Source organism: Chelonoidis abingdonii, chromosome 1 (genome assembly GCF_003597395.2).
Source record: "Chelonoidis abingdonii isolate Lonesome George chromosome 1, CheloAbing_2.0, whole genome shotgun sequence".
Taxonomy (NCBI): domain Eukaryota; kingdom Metazoa; phylum Chordata; order Testudines; family Testudinidae; genus Chelonoidis; species Chelonoidis abingdonii.
In genome coordinates this window covers 254,854,131-254,874,106 of record NC_133769.1, presented here as the reverse complement: position 1 = coordinate 254,874,106, position 19,976 = coordinate 254,854,131, and the positions used below count along the sequence as shown (strand labels likewise).

Genomic DNA, 19,976 nt, shown 5'->3' with positions numbered 1-19,976 from the left:
GGCTTGGTAGTTCATAGCCCTGGCACTTATGGGCTTGTTACATCAGTTATGAATGTAAAAAAGAAATTGCTTGAGCCCCAGCACTTCTTTCATTACAAGTTAAACACTGCTTATTTCTGTGACAGTGTAAAAAGAGTCTGCAATTAGTGCTTGAATTTTGCTAACCCTCCTAGCGGAGAAGATAGCTACCAGAAACGTGGTTTTGAGTATGAGGTGGTGCAGAGAGCACATGGGCAAGTGTTTGTGGGGCGGGGAGGGGCAGATGGGGATGGGGAGAGGGGAGGTCCTTAAGAAAAACATTAAGGGGAAAGGGGAGACAAACATGAATCCATCCTTTTAGAGTTTTTTAAATTGTGGGATAAAAGAACCCTGCATAAGTTTGAAGGGGTGTGTGAGACATGCTGAAATGGCAACCAAAAGGACCCAGATCGACCTGGTGGTACGGCCTGATATCTTGAACTAGAATATTTAATCCTGAATTTTAGGAATAGAAGCTTGAAATGGGGCAAGACCTTGTTCTGAAGCCCCGCTGGAAAATAGATTGATCTTGGAGAGGGCTTCCTTCACTCTATAAGGATTTCTGAGATCTCTGTGGAACAATCCCTGTCCATTGTACTCAGCCAGCCAACTTCCAAGCATTCAGGTGTAAAGATGTGGGATCTGAATGGAAAACCTGTCATCAGTTCTGGTAGACTGGGGAGAGAATCAGCAACTGTGTGGACAGACCAAGTCTGAGAGTCAATGTCTCAGCCAGTAAGGGGCTATCTGACCCTCAGATCTTCAGACTCTTTGAAGGACTATATGCATTGAGTCTTTAGGTGGCTTATGTTGGCTCCCCAACCTGCTGTGAAAGCAACTATAATAAGTATCACCATAGGGCTAGGGGTACAGAATGGTACCCCTTGGTAGACTATCCAGGGATTTGTCGAGCAGTTTAGGGAGGATAAAATAGGATTTTGTTTCATGAGATGAGTGGCCATATGGTGTTTGGTGGGCTCGTCGGCATTGGAGAAGGCAGAGGTGAAGTCTGGCAAGAGGTGTCACAATACCATGTGATGTAATAATTAGAGGTATTTTCTTGCTATTGTTGCTGGGTTCTCCTTGACTATGGAGACCAGGAACGTGATTGTCTGAAACCTGTCTCGACAGGGCTGGCTCTAGGTTTTTTGCTGCCCCAAGCAAAAAATTTGCCACCCCAAGCCCCGAGAATGCAACTGCCCAAGCAAAAAAAAAAAAAAAAAAAAAAAGGGCCAAAATGCAGATATGCTTGCCCCTGGGAATTGTGCCGCGCCCCAAGCACATGCTTGCTTTGCTGGTGCCTAGAGTCGGTCCTGTGTCTAAAGGAAGATATGCCTTTGCTGATTTGAAATTAGAAGAGCCCCTATAAATCCTATGGAATGGGTTGAAGTAAGGGGATGAGTGACTCTCAGCACTAAGGCATGGAATAATTTGAGGACTGTAGGCAGCACACTGGAAACTTCCAGTGTGGATTTCCCTCTCAGAAGCCATTCATCCAGGTATGAGTAGACTTGTCATCACAGATGTGCCGCCACTATTGCTAAGCATTTTGTGAATATATTTGAGGCGTTACACAGGCAGAAAGGCAGCACCCTGTATTTGGTAGTGTCCCATTAGAAACTGGCTGAATTAATAGCTAAAAGTGAAAATAAGCTTCCTGAAGGTCAAAAGCCATGGACTAATCCTTGAGCTTCTGTGAGCAGGTGATGGAGGCTAGTGTCTATCATCCCCTGCCTCCATTTGAGTCATGTATAAATTTGTTTAGCTCCCTCAAGTCAAGGATAGGATACATTTTCTCTTTTCTTCTGGGAATAAGGGAGTAGTGACAATAGAAACCTTCCCTCTGCACTTCTGGGGTACTTCATCTAAGAACCACAGAAAATGTAAACTACCCATTTCTCCCCTCAGCTGTCCCTCATGAGATGGGGTCCTTTGGTGCCAGAGGGAACTTAGCTCCACACACAGCAGGCGAGCCAAAGAATCAGTCCCACCGATCTGTCCACAGTGACCAGGCTTCAGGACCTGTGGTTTAAAAGAATTGGAAGGCCTGTGGCTCTCTTTAAAACTTTTGTTCTTCCTAGTTCTGGGGAAGAGGATTGGTGCCATGGATCACTCTTAGAGCACAGCTTAGATTTTCCCTGCCACAGTATAGTGGAGGCAGCACCAGTCCTTGACACAGAACTCCCAGTCAAGGCCAAATTCAGTTTGAAAGCATAAAGATAGCTGCCTAAAGAAGTTGCTGGCCCCTTCTCAGTACCGGCAGCAGGAGAGGCCCTTCCTGCAGAAGCATTGAGGGAACAGTATCACTGGGAAGAAAGTCCCTTTTTGGCATTAGAAACTTCTTTAGGTACCTGATGCTTTCCTCATGGACTGCTCCAGTAGGTAGAGCTTTAGCAAAGTATCTCCAGGGCAGCAAGTTGTGGTGGTGAAGGGCCAGTATACAAAGCAACAGCATGTGACATGGTTCTCGCCCAGAAAAGATGAAATAAGTCCATTGTACAATGGGCATAGTTTGAAGCTGGAGGGTTTAGGTTTGGTGATTAGGCTGGAAGGCACTTCGGTGACAAATAGTACACAAAATAAATGATTTTTTTAAAAACTAAACTTATTTCTAGTATTTACAAATATTTACAAAACTGATTCAATGAAAGGGTATGACAGGGTAGTAGGTGGATACTGCTGAGTGCAGTCTCACTACTGTGGGTGGTAACCGACCATGGGGAACTGAGAGGCATCTGGCATTGCTCTGCCATTTATGTCCTGAGGTGAGTGGTTATGAGTACACACAGGCATGGTCCCAACAGACACTGCTTTCCTGAAAATGTATTCAGAAAACTAGCATCCATGTGTGTCATCTGGCAGTAGATCCTACTTTCACTGAAGTGCTTAGCCACCAATAGCGGTGGAAGAAGGATCAAGCCCTTAGTTTGCAGTAAGATCCTGGGGTTTCCTCTTCACGTTTTGTGTTTTGTTTTCTGAGTAGAGTTGATTAGCATATAGAGGTCAAGTGTCTTGCTCAGGGTCAGCAGGGGCTGCGAATTCAGGCTTACAACAGGCCTACACCTATGACTTTCACTCAAGTTAATAGCAATTGAGTGCTCAGCATTTCTGAGGTTCAGGACCATAGAAAATTCTGTCTGAATTGTGGTTGATTTGTTTTGATCCAGATCTTGGACTGAGAAGCCTCATTTCAATTCCAGGAAATGGACTCAGCCTAGTGATGTAACATTCCTTCTTAACTGAATGAGTTTGATCACAAAACTCTGAAGTTTTGGTACAAATGGGAGGTATAAATGAGTTGTTTAGAATGACCTAGTACAAATAAAAATACAAACTATTATTCTCTTTATTGTATATTTATACTACCTAATATTTTTGTTTTTCAAACTTTTTCCACTCCAATAGCAGAAATTGTTTAGAGCTCTAACAAGTTGCTATGAAGCAACTGAATTTGATGGATACAACAACTTTTAGGGATATTCCCACATCTATAAGGATAATATAATTAAATCAGATTGACCAATTCCTGGTTTTTTGTTGTTTGGTTTTTTTTTGCTGGTTTTTGAACTCTGAGGCTTTCTTTCCTTTTTTTAGATAGCAAAATTTAACAAACAACAACAAAAAAAGGATTTGTGCAATTCAATACAGATATTTTGTCCATTCACTCGTCTCTGATTTTGACTAAATATGTCCCATTTATTATAGAGCCCAACTGTTTAATCTTAGATCCATACACTCAGAAAGGCTAATGTATTGGTAACTGGTTAAAAGACAGGAAACAAATGGTAGGTATAAATGGTCAGTTTTCAGAATGGAGAGAGGTAAATAGCGGTATCCCCAGGAGTCTGTTCTGGGCCCGATTCTATTCAACATATTCATAAATGATCTGGAAAAAGGGGTAAACAGTGAGGTGGCAAAATCTGCAGATGATACAAAATTACTAAAGATAGTTAAGACCTAGGCAGACTGCAAAGAGCCACAAAAGGACTTCTCAAAACTGGGTGACTGGGCAACAAAATGGCAGATGAAATTTAATGTTGATAAATGCAAAGTAATGCACATTGGAAAGCATAACCCCAACTATACATATAAAATGATGGGGTCTAAATTAGCTGTCACCACTCAAGAAAGATCTTGGAGTCACTGTGGAAAGTTCTCTGAGAGCATCCACTCAATGTGCAGCGGCAATCAAAAAAGGAAACAGAATGTTGGGAATCATTAAGAAAGAGATAGATAGTAAGACAGAAAATATCATGTTGCCTCTATATTAATCCATGCTACGCCAACATCTTGAATACTATGTGCAAATGTTGTCATCCTATCTCAAAAAAGATATATTGGAATTGGAAAAGGTTCAGAAAAGATCAACAAAAATTATTAGGGGTATGGAACAGCTTCCATATGAAGAGAGATTAACAAGACTGGGACTTTTCAATTTGGAATAGAGATGGCTAAGGGGAGATATGATTGAGGTCTATGAAATCAAGAGAGAAAGTAGATAACGAAGTGTTGTTCACTACTTCTCATAACACAAGAACTGGGGTCACCAAATGAAATTAATAGTGGGTTTAAAACAAATAAAATGAAGTATTTCTTCCACAGACTGTGTGTTGTGTGAACTCCTTGCCAGAGGATGTTGTGAAGGCCAAGACCATAAAAGGGTTCAAAAAAGAATTAGATAAATTCATGGAGGATCGGTCCATCAATAGCTATTAGTCAGGATGGGCAGGAATGGTGTTCCTATCCTCTGTTTGCCAGAAACTGGGAATGAGCGACAGGGGATTGATCACTTGATGATTACCTGTTCTGTTCATTCCCTTTGGGGCATCTGGCACTGGCCACTGTCAGAAGACAGGATACTGGGCTAGATGGACCTTTGGTCTGACCCAGTAGGACCGTTCTTATGTTCTACTGAGCTGAGATTTAGAAGTGGCTGCTCTTCCTGAGGTTGCATGTTCTTGTGAGAGGGATCTCTGAAAAGAGACAGGGAAGGTGGCTGATCATTGGGGAAGGTTTGGAATTGGAGGTAATACTTCATCTCTATGATTTCCAGGGCCCAGAAGTCTGAAGTGGTGGTGCTGAAATGGGGAAGGGGGAGGGGGGAAGAGAGAACACACAAAAAAGTTACTTACTTGTACAGTAACAGTTGTTCCTCAATGTGTTGTGCACTGCAGATATGTGGGCGCCCAATGCTCTCGAGGGGGACTTTTGCCAGCAATACCAATGGATAGCATGTGTCCCTACTCTTTTTGTGCGCTGAGTTGAGGACATAAAAGCTGCCTCCCTGTTTAATTATATCACTATATATCTCATGTTAAGTGTTTGAGATGGTGCCCGGATTGAAGAACCTCTTCCACTTTGCTACATATGCAGCTCTAGTGTATTGTTTTCTGCTGCTCATTAAGATGGCTTAGACATTTTGGAAGCATGATCTTTCATGAGTATTCAACAGAGATTATCTACAAAGATTGGAGGTTGGGATACAGACTTACCCTGGTTCTGAACAAGAGAACCTTGACTAGGGGCAAAGATATTCGTGACCTGATGCAGGTCCCTGAACCAGTACTGTCTTGGCCAACCTGCTGCCATTGGAATTGTCTGCCTTCTCCCTTTTCAGTACTCTTGGGATGAGCTGAGCTGGTGGGAATGCATATTGGAGGTAGAGTGGACTGGGGAGAAAGAAGGCATCTGTAATGGAACCCAGGCTGCAGACCAACCTGGAACAAAATCTCTGTTGTTCAGGTTGGTTGCAAATAAATCTATTACTGTCTACCCCCACTGGTGGAAGATCTGGAAGAGTATTTCCTTCCTGATTGACCATGCAGGTTGGTATATGAAATCCCTGCTGAAGATATCTGCAGTTGTGTTTCTTGCCCCAGAAGGCGGAAAGTTTCAGAGATACCTCTTTTCTTATGTATAATTTCTTGGGCTCCTTGTCTGAGTTGATTTTTGTTGACTTTGCTAAGACCTCCCAATTGGTGACAACTAATGACCTTGAGGTGGGGTGCACATAAAGTTCCCCGAAGCCCTAGAAAGGCACTTGATAGTGACGATCTGCCCCTTTTGATGTTGGTGCCAAAGCAGCAGGCATTTGCCTGAGCAATTTAGCTGGCTCTAAACGTCCCTTGGCGATGGACATTGCAAGAGATCCAGGAACAAAGATGTGCAGGATGTCTAGGAGCTTGTGTATTTTTCTTGGACCACCTCCACTGGAATCTCTGATGTCTCAGCCCAATTAGGAGATGATATGGGAGCCAGGACAAGATTTTCCTCTGTCTGTGACTCCTCATAAGAGCCATTACCAGTCTATTCAGCTGACAGAAAGAGCAGACTGGGCTGGCTGTAAAGCTCCCCTGTGAGGTGGTGGTGAAGGGGACCTAGTGCTAGACTGGAATGTAGACATTGGTCTTCTAACATGATAGCCCAGTAAAGACCCAGGTGTTCAAAAGTATAAGGGACAGATAGGTCAAGGGGGAAGATAGTAGAGAGTACTCTCCCTCTTTGAGCTTCCACGTCCATGGTAGTAAAACTCAGCCCTCAACTCCATCTCAAGTCTCTACTGGCCTGAATACTTAAGACCCCAGGGAACAAACTAGTGAAATCTTACTACTGCCCTCTGAACCTGAGGACCAGAATGAATAATACTGCCTCAGACTGCCTGTGGCTGCTTCTGCATCAGTGTAGGGCCAGTGATTGGTACTGAAGGATGTACCTCTATTACTGCAAACAGTGAGGAATCTGGTAGATACCAGTAGGTCTTTGGACTCCATATAGGATTTTGGTACTGAATCGGTGCTGAAGTCAGACAGGAGGATAGCATTGGTACAAGAGTTGACAGTACTGGGGATCTTAGTACTGGGCAACTTTTGCAGTACCAAGGAAGTCGGTTTAGAGGCATGGTGACTGCTACTTGTCTGTATGCCAAAGGGACCCTTTTGGGACCTTGTACTATCCTTTTCAGTTGAGGATCGAGAGGATTTGTGGCTCCTAGAGGAAGAAACTGGTGAAAGAAACAGATTTCTTTTTGTGTGCTCGGTGCTTTTTCCTTCCCATCCCCTCAGATTTTACTGGGGGAGGAGGATAGGTTTTTAGGAGCAACTCTTTCTACTTCCTATGTAGAAGAGCTAGCGGGCACGGTTTTTGATGATGAGTGCTTAGAAGTTTCTGCCCCAGGCATTCTGGGGTCTAAAGAGGGATGCATCTCTTCATCAGGAACATTTTCAGAGAAGACTCAGTAGCTCTCTGGATTCTCTTAGAAAAGGTTCCACATATGGCATCTCTCTCTGTTATGTGCTCCTCACCCAGGCACAGTAAGCATCTGGTATGTCCATCATTAAGGGTATGTCTACACAGCAGTTGGGAGGTCTAATTATTTTGGCCTTAAAGTTTCACTTCAGACTCATAGTTCAGACAAAAGACTTAACAATTTGCCACTTTTAAAATCTTTTAACAACTGACTGCAACTTAAAAGAAATTCATTTTTTTAAAAGAGGAAAAAAACAGTAATTAGAAACAAAAAATTTATTACCAGATATATTTACACAATAGTGATCATAAAGAAATCATACGGTTGGTGATGTTTTCAAACTGTTGTAACACATAAAACTTTTAACATCTGCTCCAGTTAGACTTAGCGTTTTTTCCAGGTGAACTTCCTACGGGCTCCCTCTTGACCAGGCTTCTTTCGTTCCTTGACACGTGGATCAACTGTCAGTAGTCCAGCTACAGGACAATATGAAGACAGTCATTTTATGAAGTACAGCACTCATTAATATATTTTGTGTGTGTGTGAGAGAGAGAGAGAGAGAAGAGGGCTTCAGAACAATTGGTGACTTTGCATACCACATGAATTGCATCATCTAGGCCCAAAAGGAGGACAAAAGGTACAGCTTGAACCCAACAAAAGGGAATTTAGTTTAGTCAAACCCCACAGAATTTTAACACGGTTACAGTATTTGAGTTTTGCACATCACAATACATTACAAATCTTACAAAAATCACCCTAGTGATGTAAAGGACATGTTATTTGTTCAAATATTTGAATTCACTTTTAGACAGCTATAAAAAATTATATATAACAAATAGAAGAAAGAAGAAGTTGATAGTCATGAATATAAATCAGAAGTTAGGAGTTGTAAAAAAAAAAAAAATCGGTAAGGGAAGCAAAGGGACACAATGGGAAATCTGTGGCTAGCAGAGTTAAGGACAAAAAGAAGGAACTTTTAAATATTTTAGGAACAAAAAGAATCCTGACAATAGTATTGGTCCACTATTAGATGGTATTAGGAGAATTATCAATAATAATATAGAAAAGGCAGAAGTGTTCAATAAATATTTCTGTTTTGTATTTGGAGAAAAACAAATGATATAGACTCATTATATGGCTATGATAATACTCCTTCCATTTTACTAGCATCTCTGGAAGATGTTAAACAGAAGCTACTAAAGTTAGACATTTTTAAATTAGCAGGCCCAGATAACATGCATCCAAGTGTTTTAAAAGAGTTGGATAAAGAGCTCACTGTACCCCATTAATGTTGATTTTCAACAAGTCTTGGAGAAATGAGGAAGTTCCAGAATACTGGAAGAAAGCTAACTTGCCAATTTTTAAAAAGGGTAAATGGAATGACCTGGCTAAGTCTTGGCCTGCAAGCTTGATATAGATCCCAGGCAAGATAACAGAGTGGCTGATACGGGACAAATCAACATGGGTTTATGAAAAATAGATTCTGTCAAACTAACCTGACATCTTTTTTTGATGAGACTACAAGTTTGATTGATAAAGATAATAGTGTTGATGTAAAATACTTAGATTTATGTACGGCATTTGACTTGGTATCGCATGACATTCTGATTAAAAACCTAGAACGATATAAAATTTGCATGGCACACATTAAATTAATTAAAAACGGACTAACTAATAAGGTCTCAAAATATAATTGTATGTGGGGAATCATCATCATGCGGGTATGTTTCCAGTGGGGTCCTGTAGGGATTGTTCCTTTGCCCTACACCTTTTAATATTTTTATCAATAACCTGGAAGAAAACATAAAATCATCTCTGATAAAGTTTGCAGATGACAAAAATTGTGGAATGGTAAATAATGAAGAGGACAATTCACTAATACAGAAATATCAGGATTGCTTGGAAACCTGGGTATAAGCAAGAAATATGCATTTTAATATGGCTAAATATGTGTGTATACATTGAGGAACAATGTAGGCTGCACTTATAGAATGGGGGACTAACATAGGAAGCAGTGATTCTCATAGGCACCGACTCCATGGGTGGTCAAGGGCTGGAGCAATCACGGGGGAAAATGGTTGGTGCTGAGCATGCACCATCAGAACCTCCCACCAGCGCCTCCTGCCCGCTACTGGGTGCTGCTGATCAGTGCCAACCCTTCCCTCCCTGCGTTTCCCGCCTGCTGCAATCAGCTGTTTCGCACTGTGTGGGAGACTCGGGGGGCAGTGGGGGAGGCGTGAGGATGCGGTGCATTCGAGGAACGGGGCAGAATGGAGCAGGAAAAAAGGCAGGGCAGGGCAGAGATGGGAAAAGGCAGGTGGGGTTGGGGCTTTAGAGGAAGGAGTGGAGTGGGGACGGGGCCTAGGGCACAGCTGAGGGTCAACCCCCCACCACATTGAAAAGTGGTGGTGACTGAAAAAGATTTGGGGGTCATGGGGGATAATCAGCTGAACATTACCTTCCAATGTGATGCTCTGGCCAAAAGAGCTAATGCAATCCTGGCATATATAAACAGGGGTTTCTTGAGTAGGAGTAGAGAGGTTATTTATTTTACCTCTGTATTTGGCACTGGTGAAACCACAAATCAAGAAGGATGTTGATTAATTAAAGAGCCATGAGAAAGATTTAAGGATTAGAAAACATGCCTTTTCGTGGTAGACTCTAATAGCACAATCTAGTTATTTTAACAAAAAGAAGATTAAGGGGTGACATGATTACCATATTTAAGTACCTACATGGGGAACAAATATTTATTACTGCGTTCTTCAATCTGGCAAAGAAAAGTGTAGCACAAGCCAATGGCTGGAAGCTGAAGCTAGACATATTCAGACTGGAAATAAAGCATAAATTTTTAATGATGGGGGTAATTAACCATGGGAACAATTTATTAGGGTTGTGGTGGATTCTCCTTCACTGGCATTTTTTAAATCAAGATTTGATGTTTTTCTAAAAGATATGCGCTACAAATTATTTTGAGGAAGTTTTGTGGCCTGTGTTATACAGAGAGTCAAACTAGATGATCCAAATGGTCCCTTCCGGGCTTGGAATCTATGAATAAGTAATTCAGAAGCACGTTAAGCAGAGACAAAAGCTTGCTTAGAATTATGCTGCCTTCATTATTAGTAGGAGTTTTCAATGTATTTTCCTCCAGTGTACTTAAAAACTCTATGTTTCTAACTCTGCATTGTTGTAATAGTGTGATATTTTCTACATATAGGAAGATATCAGTTACTGCAGCTACTTATGGTGGTGGTTGTTTTAATGGTGCCTTCTGAATAAGGGAAAGAGGAGGAACCTCTAATCTGGCCTATTTAAAGTAACCTACTTATAATTATGCTCCTTGTCATCCCCTTCAGATCAAGTTGAAACTAATCTACTGGTAGCCCTAACATTTGGTGCTTGAATGCAGGGTCAAGAACCTTTAGAATATATGAGATTTGTTTCTATTCAACTGATTAGCAATCTTGGAATCTTTTCCTCCAACAAAATTTGGACTCAAGGTTTTTTTCTGACTTGATATATTACTACATGTTGTGTTTCTGCACTGACAGGATGCAGCCTAAGCAGGTTCTCAGGCTGGGACTGTGACCCTAACATCTCATGAACAGCTACAGAGGTTATTCAAAGAGGAAATACAGTTGGGTCATTTGAAAGATGTCAGGAAGACTGACTATTAAAACTATTCATGACTAAAGTCTGAGTCCTGAAAATACTTATGCACATGAGTAGTCCCACTGATTTCAATGGAATTACTTACTTCTGTGTTTCCGGAGAGTCATGCCCTTAAACAATCTTATTAATCTTAGTCAGTTACTGGAAAAGCATGTAAACATAGTACTGTTGGAATTATGCATTCTTTCCTACTTATGCTCATACCTTGCCTCATAAATTCCACTTCTTTTTCAGTGATAAAACTACATAGTGCTCTTGCAGAGGCTAAACGGATCGCTCCAGCCTGTGAGGACCTCCCTCCACCAGAGACGGTACAGACCATATCATGTATTCCAAGTCTATCAAGAAACTGGAATGGGAACATTAGCTGTTCTCTGGAAAAATATAAGAAAGATACACACAGTATTTAATTTTTATAAATTGCAGATTATATATATAACATTGCTAGTTTATGAGAGTGTTAAATGATGACCTGACATATGTAATCTAAAGAAATGCAAGCTTCCCTGTACTGCTTTGTCAATACATTAAAACAGATGTGAAAGGCCTATTATGCATTTAGATTATTGGAATATACAAGGTGTCTGAATTGTATAGCCAACAAGAGGAATAAAAGAAACCCACGTTGGCTTGTTCTAAGGAAACTTTTTATAACTTATCTTCAGAAATCTTGTCAGTGTAAGATGAACTGAAATTGTGTGTGCAGTCTGAAATTTTAGGTGAAGTGTCTTGAATTACATTGTTTTGTTTGTATTCTATTGATATATGCTGGAGTACGACTGTGTGACTACTACCCCTGGGACTCTCAGGAAACCAATGTATTTCAGTAAACACAAGAGTTTCTCTGAGCTGAGCAGATCCCATAACCAAAGTACCAAAATGATCTGTATTCTTATTCTCTGCAACCCTCCTTGAAAAAAGGCAGATGACAGACAGTTCTCAGCTGATACACTTTGAGTTCTTGTGATCATGTGAAAAAAATGGAAACAAGGTGGAGTCTTCTTAAACTAGATACTTCTACAGGAACAGGAGACAGTGTCAGCTTGATCCATGCAGAAACTTCAAGAAAAAAATCAGTGATCAAGTTACAATAATTATAATAATAATTAACAATATTAGCTCTTTTTGATGTTTTGAATATTTGAAATGCTCTACCAAAGCATGATGGTTTATGTTTAGGTTGTTAATGTTAAAACAGATACATGGTGCTCTCACCTGTCTTGTATCACTGGAAAATAACATAAATAATCTACTCCGTTCACTATAATTTTTCCGCTTCCATTGTCATAAACTACTGAGGTTGCTCGCGAAGTCTTTCTTTTGCCTTAAAATAAACAAAGCATCCTTTTGTTATTGTGGGGTCGTTATTTTTCGGCATATCATATGCAAAAAGCGCCAAGTAGATCTTATATTTTCATACAGCAGCAATGAGGTAAAGTGGGTAGGGGCGGTAAATATAAGCAACATTCAGCATGCTACTGCACTAAATAGATTTTGATCATTTTGTTAATGTTCATGGAAATAAGAGAAAAAGGACAAAACCATCAGTGCAACTTTGAACAGTTTTACTTTAGAAGAAGATGGAAGCAATATTCTGAACACTAAAAAGTAACTGTGAAAGATGATTGAATGTGGTAATGATACATGAGGTGCTAAAGCAGTTTGTTGCACTTGTGCATGTCCCGTATCTACTATCTCATATGACGCATCATTGCAGGAGCTAATAATAAACATATTTTGTAAAAAAATTAAGATACTTTGTTAAAAAATGTACAGTAGAATATCAGTTTAATAAAGAATGTTCTTATGAATCCGTACGTACAAATTAATTATACCGGTATGAACAGTGCTGCTACAATTTTTTGTCCACATTTAGCAAGATTTCATCGTAAACTATCTACAGAGTTTTATATCTCTGTGAAAACATTAGCTCTGACCTAAAATATGACATACAAAATCTCAACCCAGAAGAAATAGTCTGGTTTACATCTCTGAGCTCTGGTAATATTAAAAATGTTGTTTGATTAATTTATTTTGAAACCTGTTAGCCTGTGAAACAGATCTGTGCTTTTGTGTATTTAAAGGAAAAATAAGATAATTATTGAACTTATGAAAACTAGCTATAATGCAATGCCGAGTACCCATATCTAGTAATTTCAACAACTAGTGATTTACTATTATTTTGAAGGCTGTATAGTAGATCATCATGGATCATTAGATAATGACATTTGTGCCATACACTTCAATTTTGATACCAAGACATCCATGAAAGACTTGTAAAATATCAATACAAGTGTATGAAATAAAGAAATGCACCAACCAATACAAGACTTTACTGAGTGTTGGGGTTACAAAAGAAATTTCTAAGTCTCAGCTGAAGACCTTCATCACTTCAACCAGACAGACAAACTTGAAATTATTACCTTCTCCAGTGCTGAAGGCCACTCCTTGCTCATCATATTGCAGGGGCTCAATCACCATCTTTTTTAATTGTATAGCTAGTTCTTTGCGAAACTTTAGCACATACTCTTCTTCGATGCCACAACATGGCAATGTCACTAATCTTTCTAGCAGCTGAATACACATCGAATACTGTAGAGAATAAAAATTCATTAAGAGATGCAGGTGAAATTATATTTGCTAAAACTTTCTATTTTTATATACTTGATCTTTTCTTCTTTGCTTTTATTGATGATTCTTGACAAGATGACACTTTTGCATCCACATGCTGCTTCAAAAACAGCATGCAGATGCATCATTTTCTGTGTGACTAAAGACATCTAATCCTTTCTTCAGACAACAATGAATCTTGAATTCAGAGTACACCCAACCTCTTTGTAATACAGGATTATTATATTAGAAGTAAGTTCATCTCAATTTTAAAAGAAAACTTCTACTGGGCCTTGGATCTGAATTTTTTTTTTATTAGAATAGAGGAGAAAAAGCTTTCCCACTCATTTCCAACAGGTCTATAGAAATGGAAATAATTTTATTTTACTAAACTGCACCTCAATGATTATATTTCATAATACGTATGGGAAACATCTCTTCGGCTGTTCAAGCTGAGTTACTTTAATGTTTATGATTTCCTTTAAAACTGAACAATCAAGATATTTAAAAACTCAAGAGACACTTGACTTAAAGGGCAACCTCTTGAAATAAATTATCCTTTGCTCCTGTGGGCTTTTTTTCCTAGTTCTTGAACATGTGATTAGAAACTAAACACCTTAGCATTAACCCCTTTGTGCTGAAAGCTGAACTGGTCTGCTACAAGGCATTACTTGCAGGAGTTTTGGACCACCGGTAACAAAGAAATATAAGGATGCCATTGTGTATAAGAAAATTTTTACGTTTTTTTCCTACTTATAGGGAATTCTCAAAAGTAATTTTAGAAATACTTTTTACCTATGCTGTATTTCCAGCATCTTCTGCAGCGGGCTACTGTCTTACAAATAAATTAGCAGTATCAGTAGATATTTTGATATCACTCAGTTTTGTGTTTTATTTCAGTCCAGTGTTCTAATGCAGATTTCTATGGCAATGGTTTTTGGGAAAAAACAACATTAGCATAACACGTATGTGCCAAATGCCTTTAAAAGTGGGGGGAAAAAATCAAATTGTGGAAGCTGTAAATAAGGAAAACCTCCGACAGTTCTCTGAGCATGTAGGAAAAAAAAAAAAATCAATTGCTTCCATTTTTAGTACCGTAATGCAAGCACCACAGAAAGCATTGCTGCAAAACAAAACATAAGATAAATGGAGCAGGCAAAAGAGTACAGCAAATATCTAAAGGACACAATACATGCAAGCATTTCAATTTATTTCCAGAGGCTGAGCCTTTGCGCTTTTTTGTATTTATTCACAGGCCAATCCCTAGTATGGTATTTTCTAGCCCATACGGTACGGTAGAAAGACAAGCTGGGAGGAACACTAAAATGTGTGGCTATGCTTGTGAATGCGGAACAATTCCTGGGGCTTTGGGAAAATAAACAGGAAAATCCATACCGACCATCATAGTATTACAAGAGATACTGAAATTGAGGACTGCTTCCATTGCTAGTGAGATGGTCTGTAGTCTGAATCTCCAAGGGATAGTGGAATACACAGCAATGAAGGAAGTAGAGGATAAAATATCTAGAATGCTTACACAAAAGGTTGTCAACCCTGTCTGGTGCAGCCCAATTCAAACTTCAAATTCCACTGGGAAATTAAGGTTCCAGAGGTAAGACATAACTTAGATGGTCATACAGGAAGACTGGATCTGGATTTTTGGACCTCTGTTCTTATTTGTATCAGAGGGGTAGCCGTGTTAGTCTGGATCTGTAAAAGCAGCAGAGAATCCTGTGGCACCTTATAGACTAACAGACGTTTTGGAGCGTGAGCTTTCGTGGGTGAATACTGCGTCTGATGAAGTGGGTATCCACCCACGAAAGCTCACGCTCCAAAATGTCTGTTAGTCTACAAGGTGCCACAGGATTCTCTGCTGCTGTTCTTATTTGGAAAACCTCAGTGTAATAGAAACATCAGCATTATTCCTCACCCCTGGAAACCAGCTGCAATAGTGAGTTAATGGATTTATTCTTGGAGACGCATGTAGTAAGGTGCCAGATGCTGAGTTCTTCAGAATCAATTTCATATGATGCAAGAATATTGCAGATAATGGTCTGTCTTGTCTATAGTATGGAAATTTTGCAAAAAATTTTCCACAATCACTACCATCAGTTCAATTTTATCAATAATAGTAACATTGTGAGCCCTATAGATGAGCCCTATTCAGTGCCAATGGGTTTTAAGCACTGTGTTAATTAGACCGTCTCTGAGCAGGGTTATATGACCCAGCGATGGCACATCTACACAAGGTCTTCCAGTGATGTTACCACTGATGGAAATGGATCACATTAACAATAGTGGGAAATTTTTGTAGCATGCATGAGGACAATATGACAAACATTTACTTAGGTGAGGAGCTGGAGGGGGGAAAATGGATGATATTTTTTAAAAAAAGCACCCGCCTCCAAGACATACTTTTTCGGGATGCAGCCGGAGTCTGTATTCTTAAAATACAGGTCCCTTAAATTAAAAAGATTAATTACTCACATTATGATCTGACAGTTTTTCCACTAACATTTCTTCCAATTCTTCCTTACTCAGCCATCTGCTGCCAGTCAGGTTTCTGTTTAAAATATCACATATATTCTCTTTTTAATTAACCATGCAATTTGAGTTATATCACAAAGGACCATACATACAGTCAAGCTTGGTTTGAAAATATATTTTCTACTGCAAAACAGCATGATATTCACTATGGAAATATGATTTATAAAGTTTAAGTTAGTTATAATAGCTCTTTCTTATGAAAGGAATGGTAACTACACTTGTTAAATTCATTGCATCAAGAGTTAATTATGAATTTTACTTAAGTGTCACTCATTATTGCTACTGAAGTTAAAAGTCAATCAGCAGTTCCACGATAAGCTAATTTGCCACAGATTTATAACTCAGTTCTAAAAACTTTGCCACAGATTTATAACTCAGTTCTAAAAACTTGGCCCACAAGGTTTCAGCAAAACAAAATGCACACAAAACTAGATTCAAGACAACAACAAGTCCTTTTCTACACTAGATCTTCCCCTGTGAATCCGTGCTCTTACTGGTGCAGCTCGGCTGGTGGCAGCAATGTGGGGGTGCTTATGTAGGAAGGGAACTAGTAGCCACTGACATTTTAACCATGTCATCTAGACCAACTCTGAGCTAGGTTAGACAACATGACAGTGCTGGACTCTGTATCAGTACTCCCACTGTTGCTACCAACAGAGGAAGTGTGCTAGTGGTAGCAATGGTGGAAATTTTAAAGAGAACAGTCCAGTGAAGAGAGACAGCCTTAAGGTCTGAATTAAGTTAAGCCAATAAAAAAAAAAAGGAAATTCAAAGCACTGTCCCAAATATGCCCCTTTCATGTAGGTATTATACAAAAAGTGTTCTAAACACTGGCTGCTGAAACAGCATACTTCATACAGTAATGGGGGTGAGATTACAAGGTGACCCAAGGATGAAGCCTTAACTCTTATTTTTTTGCTTTTGTAGAACTGTTAGAAACAATAAATGTATATTAATATTTTTAGTGTCACAATTAAGAGTCCCAATCCCAGGAAGTATCATTATTCAAGGATATACTTAATTTTAGCATGTCTTTAAGTGCTTTCCTGAATCAGGGCCTAAAATTACCTTTCCTACTGCCTGACAACATTACTGTTTTCACTGGCAGCTGAAGTCAGGATCCTGCAAAGATTTCAATACATGCTTATCTTTATACATGAGTAGCCTCAATGAAGTCAGTGGGATTACTCACATGGGTAAAAAGTTATATGTGTGCTTAAGTCTCTGCAGGATCAGGGCCTAACCTTGTAGTTAAGATTGGAAAACGTCTATATAACAGCCCGTTTTCAGATGCTCAATTCTCTGAAAAAAGTATTTCTTCATTTTAGAGTTAAACTATCTATTCTTGTCCCAGTGGAAGAGGCACATGTTTTTGGAAAACTTGAAAAAAATCCTTCTAACCACTTGGGTTTTTAGAACATGAAAGAAATGTTGACCACTATTATTCACGAGTAAAACAATTGGCAAAATTTTGGAAGGAATCGCATTAAATCAGATTATTTTTCAGCAGTATTCACTATGAACTCCAATCCCATTCTCCCCTTGCCTGCTCAGGTTTAGGTATGTCTACGTAGCATCTTGGAGCTAGCGGGACTGAGCCTTCTGGCCCGGTGGACAGACTTGGGCAAGCAGGGATTCATATTAGTGCTATAAAAATAGCTATGTAGACTTTGAAGTTGCAGCTTGGGTTGGCGCTTCAGATTCCAAGCCACAACTTCAAAGCTTTTTCTACACAGCTATTTTTAGAATGCCAGCCTGAGTCTGTCCACCTGAGCAGGAAGGCTCACTCCTGCAGGCTCCAAAAGGCTGTGCACATATATCCTAAAGGGTCTCTCCTAGAAAGGTATGATGAATAAACTCTACACACCATAGGAAACTTTAATCATAAAGGATGTGGACTTCAGTCAACTAAGAAACAAAGATAAAAAACTACTGGACCACTGCTAAAGAAAACTGTCCCATGCTAACACAACTGTCCCAGCTACCAAAGTAGAAAAGCATAGCAAAGTACACTGAAACAGTTATAACCCCAAACTACAGTGCTGAAGGAAAAAAAAAAAAAAGATATATGCACTCTTCATTGCAATTTACCCATAAAAAAATCAACATATAAAATTAACGGCTAAAATCGCAGATCACCATTATGGAGAATTGGAATACTACATAATGCTGGATTGAAGACACATAGCAGGTGCATCATGAAAGAACTGCAGCCCTGAAAAAGCAACCATTTAACTGGGAGAAAAAGGGAGTGCATTGTGAGAATATGACACAGGTTCCTTGGTTTCAGTGGAACTTCTTCAACCCTATAAGCCTTCTCTGAATAATATATATGGAAATACACCTATGTCATAGGGCTGGAAGGGACTCTGAAAGGTCTGAGTCCAGCCCCCTGCCTTCACTAGCAGGACCAAGTACTGATTTTGCCCCAGATCCCTAAGTGGCCCCCTCAAGGACTGAACTCATAACCCTGGGTTTAACAGGCCAATGCTCAAACCACTGAGCTAGCCCATCCTCACTGCCCACTCACTCTATGGAGGAATTACTACAAAAAAATTCTCAAAACACAACTGGGGGCAACTGCATCCTAGTTTCTGGATTCCTCAAAGGAAGCAAACTGCACCCAGGTCAAACTGCTGGGTGAGGAAAGTGGAAGGTGGAAGCATGTGACTAGGAGAACCAGGCAGAGGAAAAGACGGGCCAGCGACGGAGAAATAGAACTCAGGAACAGGTTTGACTGCCCCACGCTGCAGAGGAAGGCGAAAAACCTCCAGGCCCCTGCCAATCCGCCCTGGAGAGCAAATTTCCTTCCGACCCCAAATATGGCGATCACTAAACCCTGAGCACTGTGGGCAGATCTCACAGCCAGCAACCTCAAGAAGATTCTTGCAGTTAATCAGTTCCCATACACCATCCAACATCCCTCACAGACCCATTGAGCAGACTTATCTGCCGATAATTCCAAAAATCAATTGCCCAAATTAAACTATCCATCATAACATCCCCTCCATATACTTATCAGCCTTAGTCTTAAAGCCAGATAAGTCTTTTGCCCCACTACTTCCCTCGGAAGGCCGTCTTCCAGAACTCACTCCCCTAATGGTTAAACCTCGTCTAATTTCAAGTCTAAAACTTCCTAATATCCATTTGTACCCATTCGTCCTCGTGCCTACATTAGTACTACACTTAAAATAATATCCTCTCCCTCCCCCTAACGTTAACCCCCTGATATATTTTATATTGAGCAAGCATATCCCGCCCGAGCCTTCTTTTGGCCAGGCCTAAACACCAAGCTCTTTAAGTTCCTTTCATAAGGCAAGATTTTCATCTCGGATCATCCCAGTAGCCCGTCTCTGACTGTTCAGTTTGAATTCATCTCTCAACATGGGACCCAGACTGCACACAATATTCCAAGTGGGGTTCTCACCTAGCGCCGTATATAACAGGCAACTACACACTCCATCTCCTTGCTGGAAATACCTCGCTGATCATCCTAAAACCGCATTTCTTTTAACAGCCATATCACATTGGCGGTTCATATATCCTGCTCATCAACCAATACCCCAAAGGTCCTTCTCTCCTCTCCGTGGGTTCCAAACTGGTATGCGTCCCCACGTATATCTAAAATTCTATTAATTATTCCCGAAGTGCATGAACTTGCACTTTCATTTATACTTTCATCCCTAATTACTATTACTCTCCAGTTTACAAGGTGGTCCAGATTCTCGTGAATGTACCGGTTCCTTCTCCGTTGTTAGCAAATACCCCCAGCTTCGTGTCATCCGCAAAACTTTATTAAACATTCCCCTCTTTGTGCCAAGGTCATATAAAATAGGTTAAATAAGACGGTCCAAAACCGATCCTTGAGGGACTTCCGCTAGTA

The 19,976-nt window shown here is 40.0% G+C and overlaps 1 protein-coding gene across 1 annotated transcript in view; it reads right to left on the bottom strand.

Moving 5' to 3' along the window:
* Positions 1–7,524: 7,524 nt before the first annotated feature.
* MRPS9 (mitochondrial ribosomal protein S9) overlaps positions 7,525–19,976 on the bottom strand; it is a 47,478-nt gene continuing 35,026 nt past the window's right edge. Inside the window, exons 7-11 of the mRNA XM_032762520.2 lie at positions 16,034–16,109; positions 13,360–13,528; positions 12,152–12,260; positions 11,141–11,310; positions 7,525–7,740 (exon numbers count right to left, since the gene is read on the bottom strand). Of these exons, the coding sequence (XP_032618411.1) occupies positions 7,649–7,740; positions 11,141–11,310; positions 12,152–12,260; positions 13,360–13,528; positions 16,034–16,109 (616 nt within the window). The 3' untranslated portion in view covers positions 7,525–7,648. The remainder of the gene's footprint in view (positions 7,741–11,140; positions 11,311–12,151; positions 12,261–13,359; positions 13,529–16,033; positions 16,110–19,976) is intronic.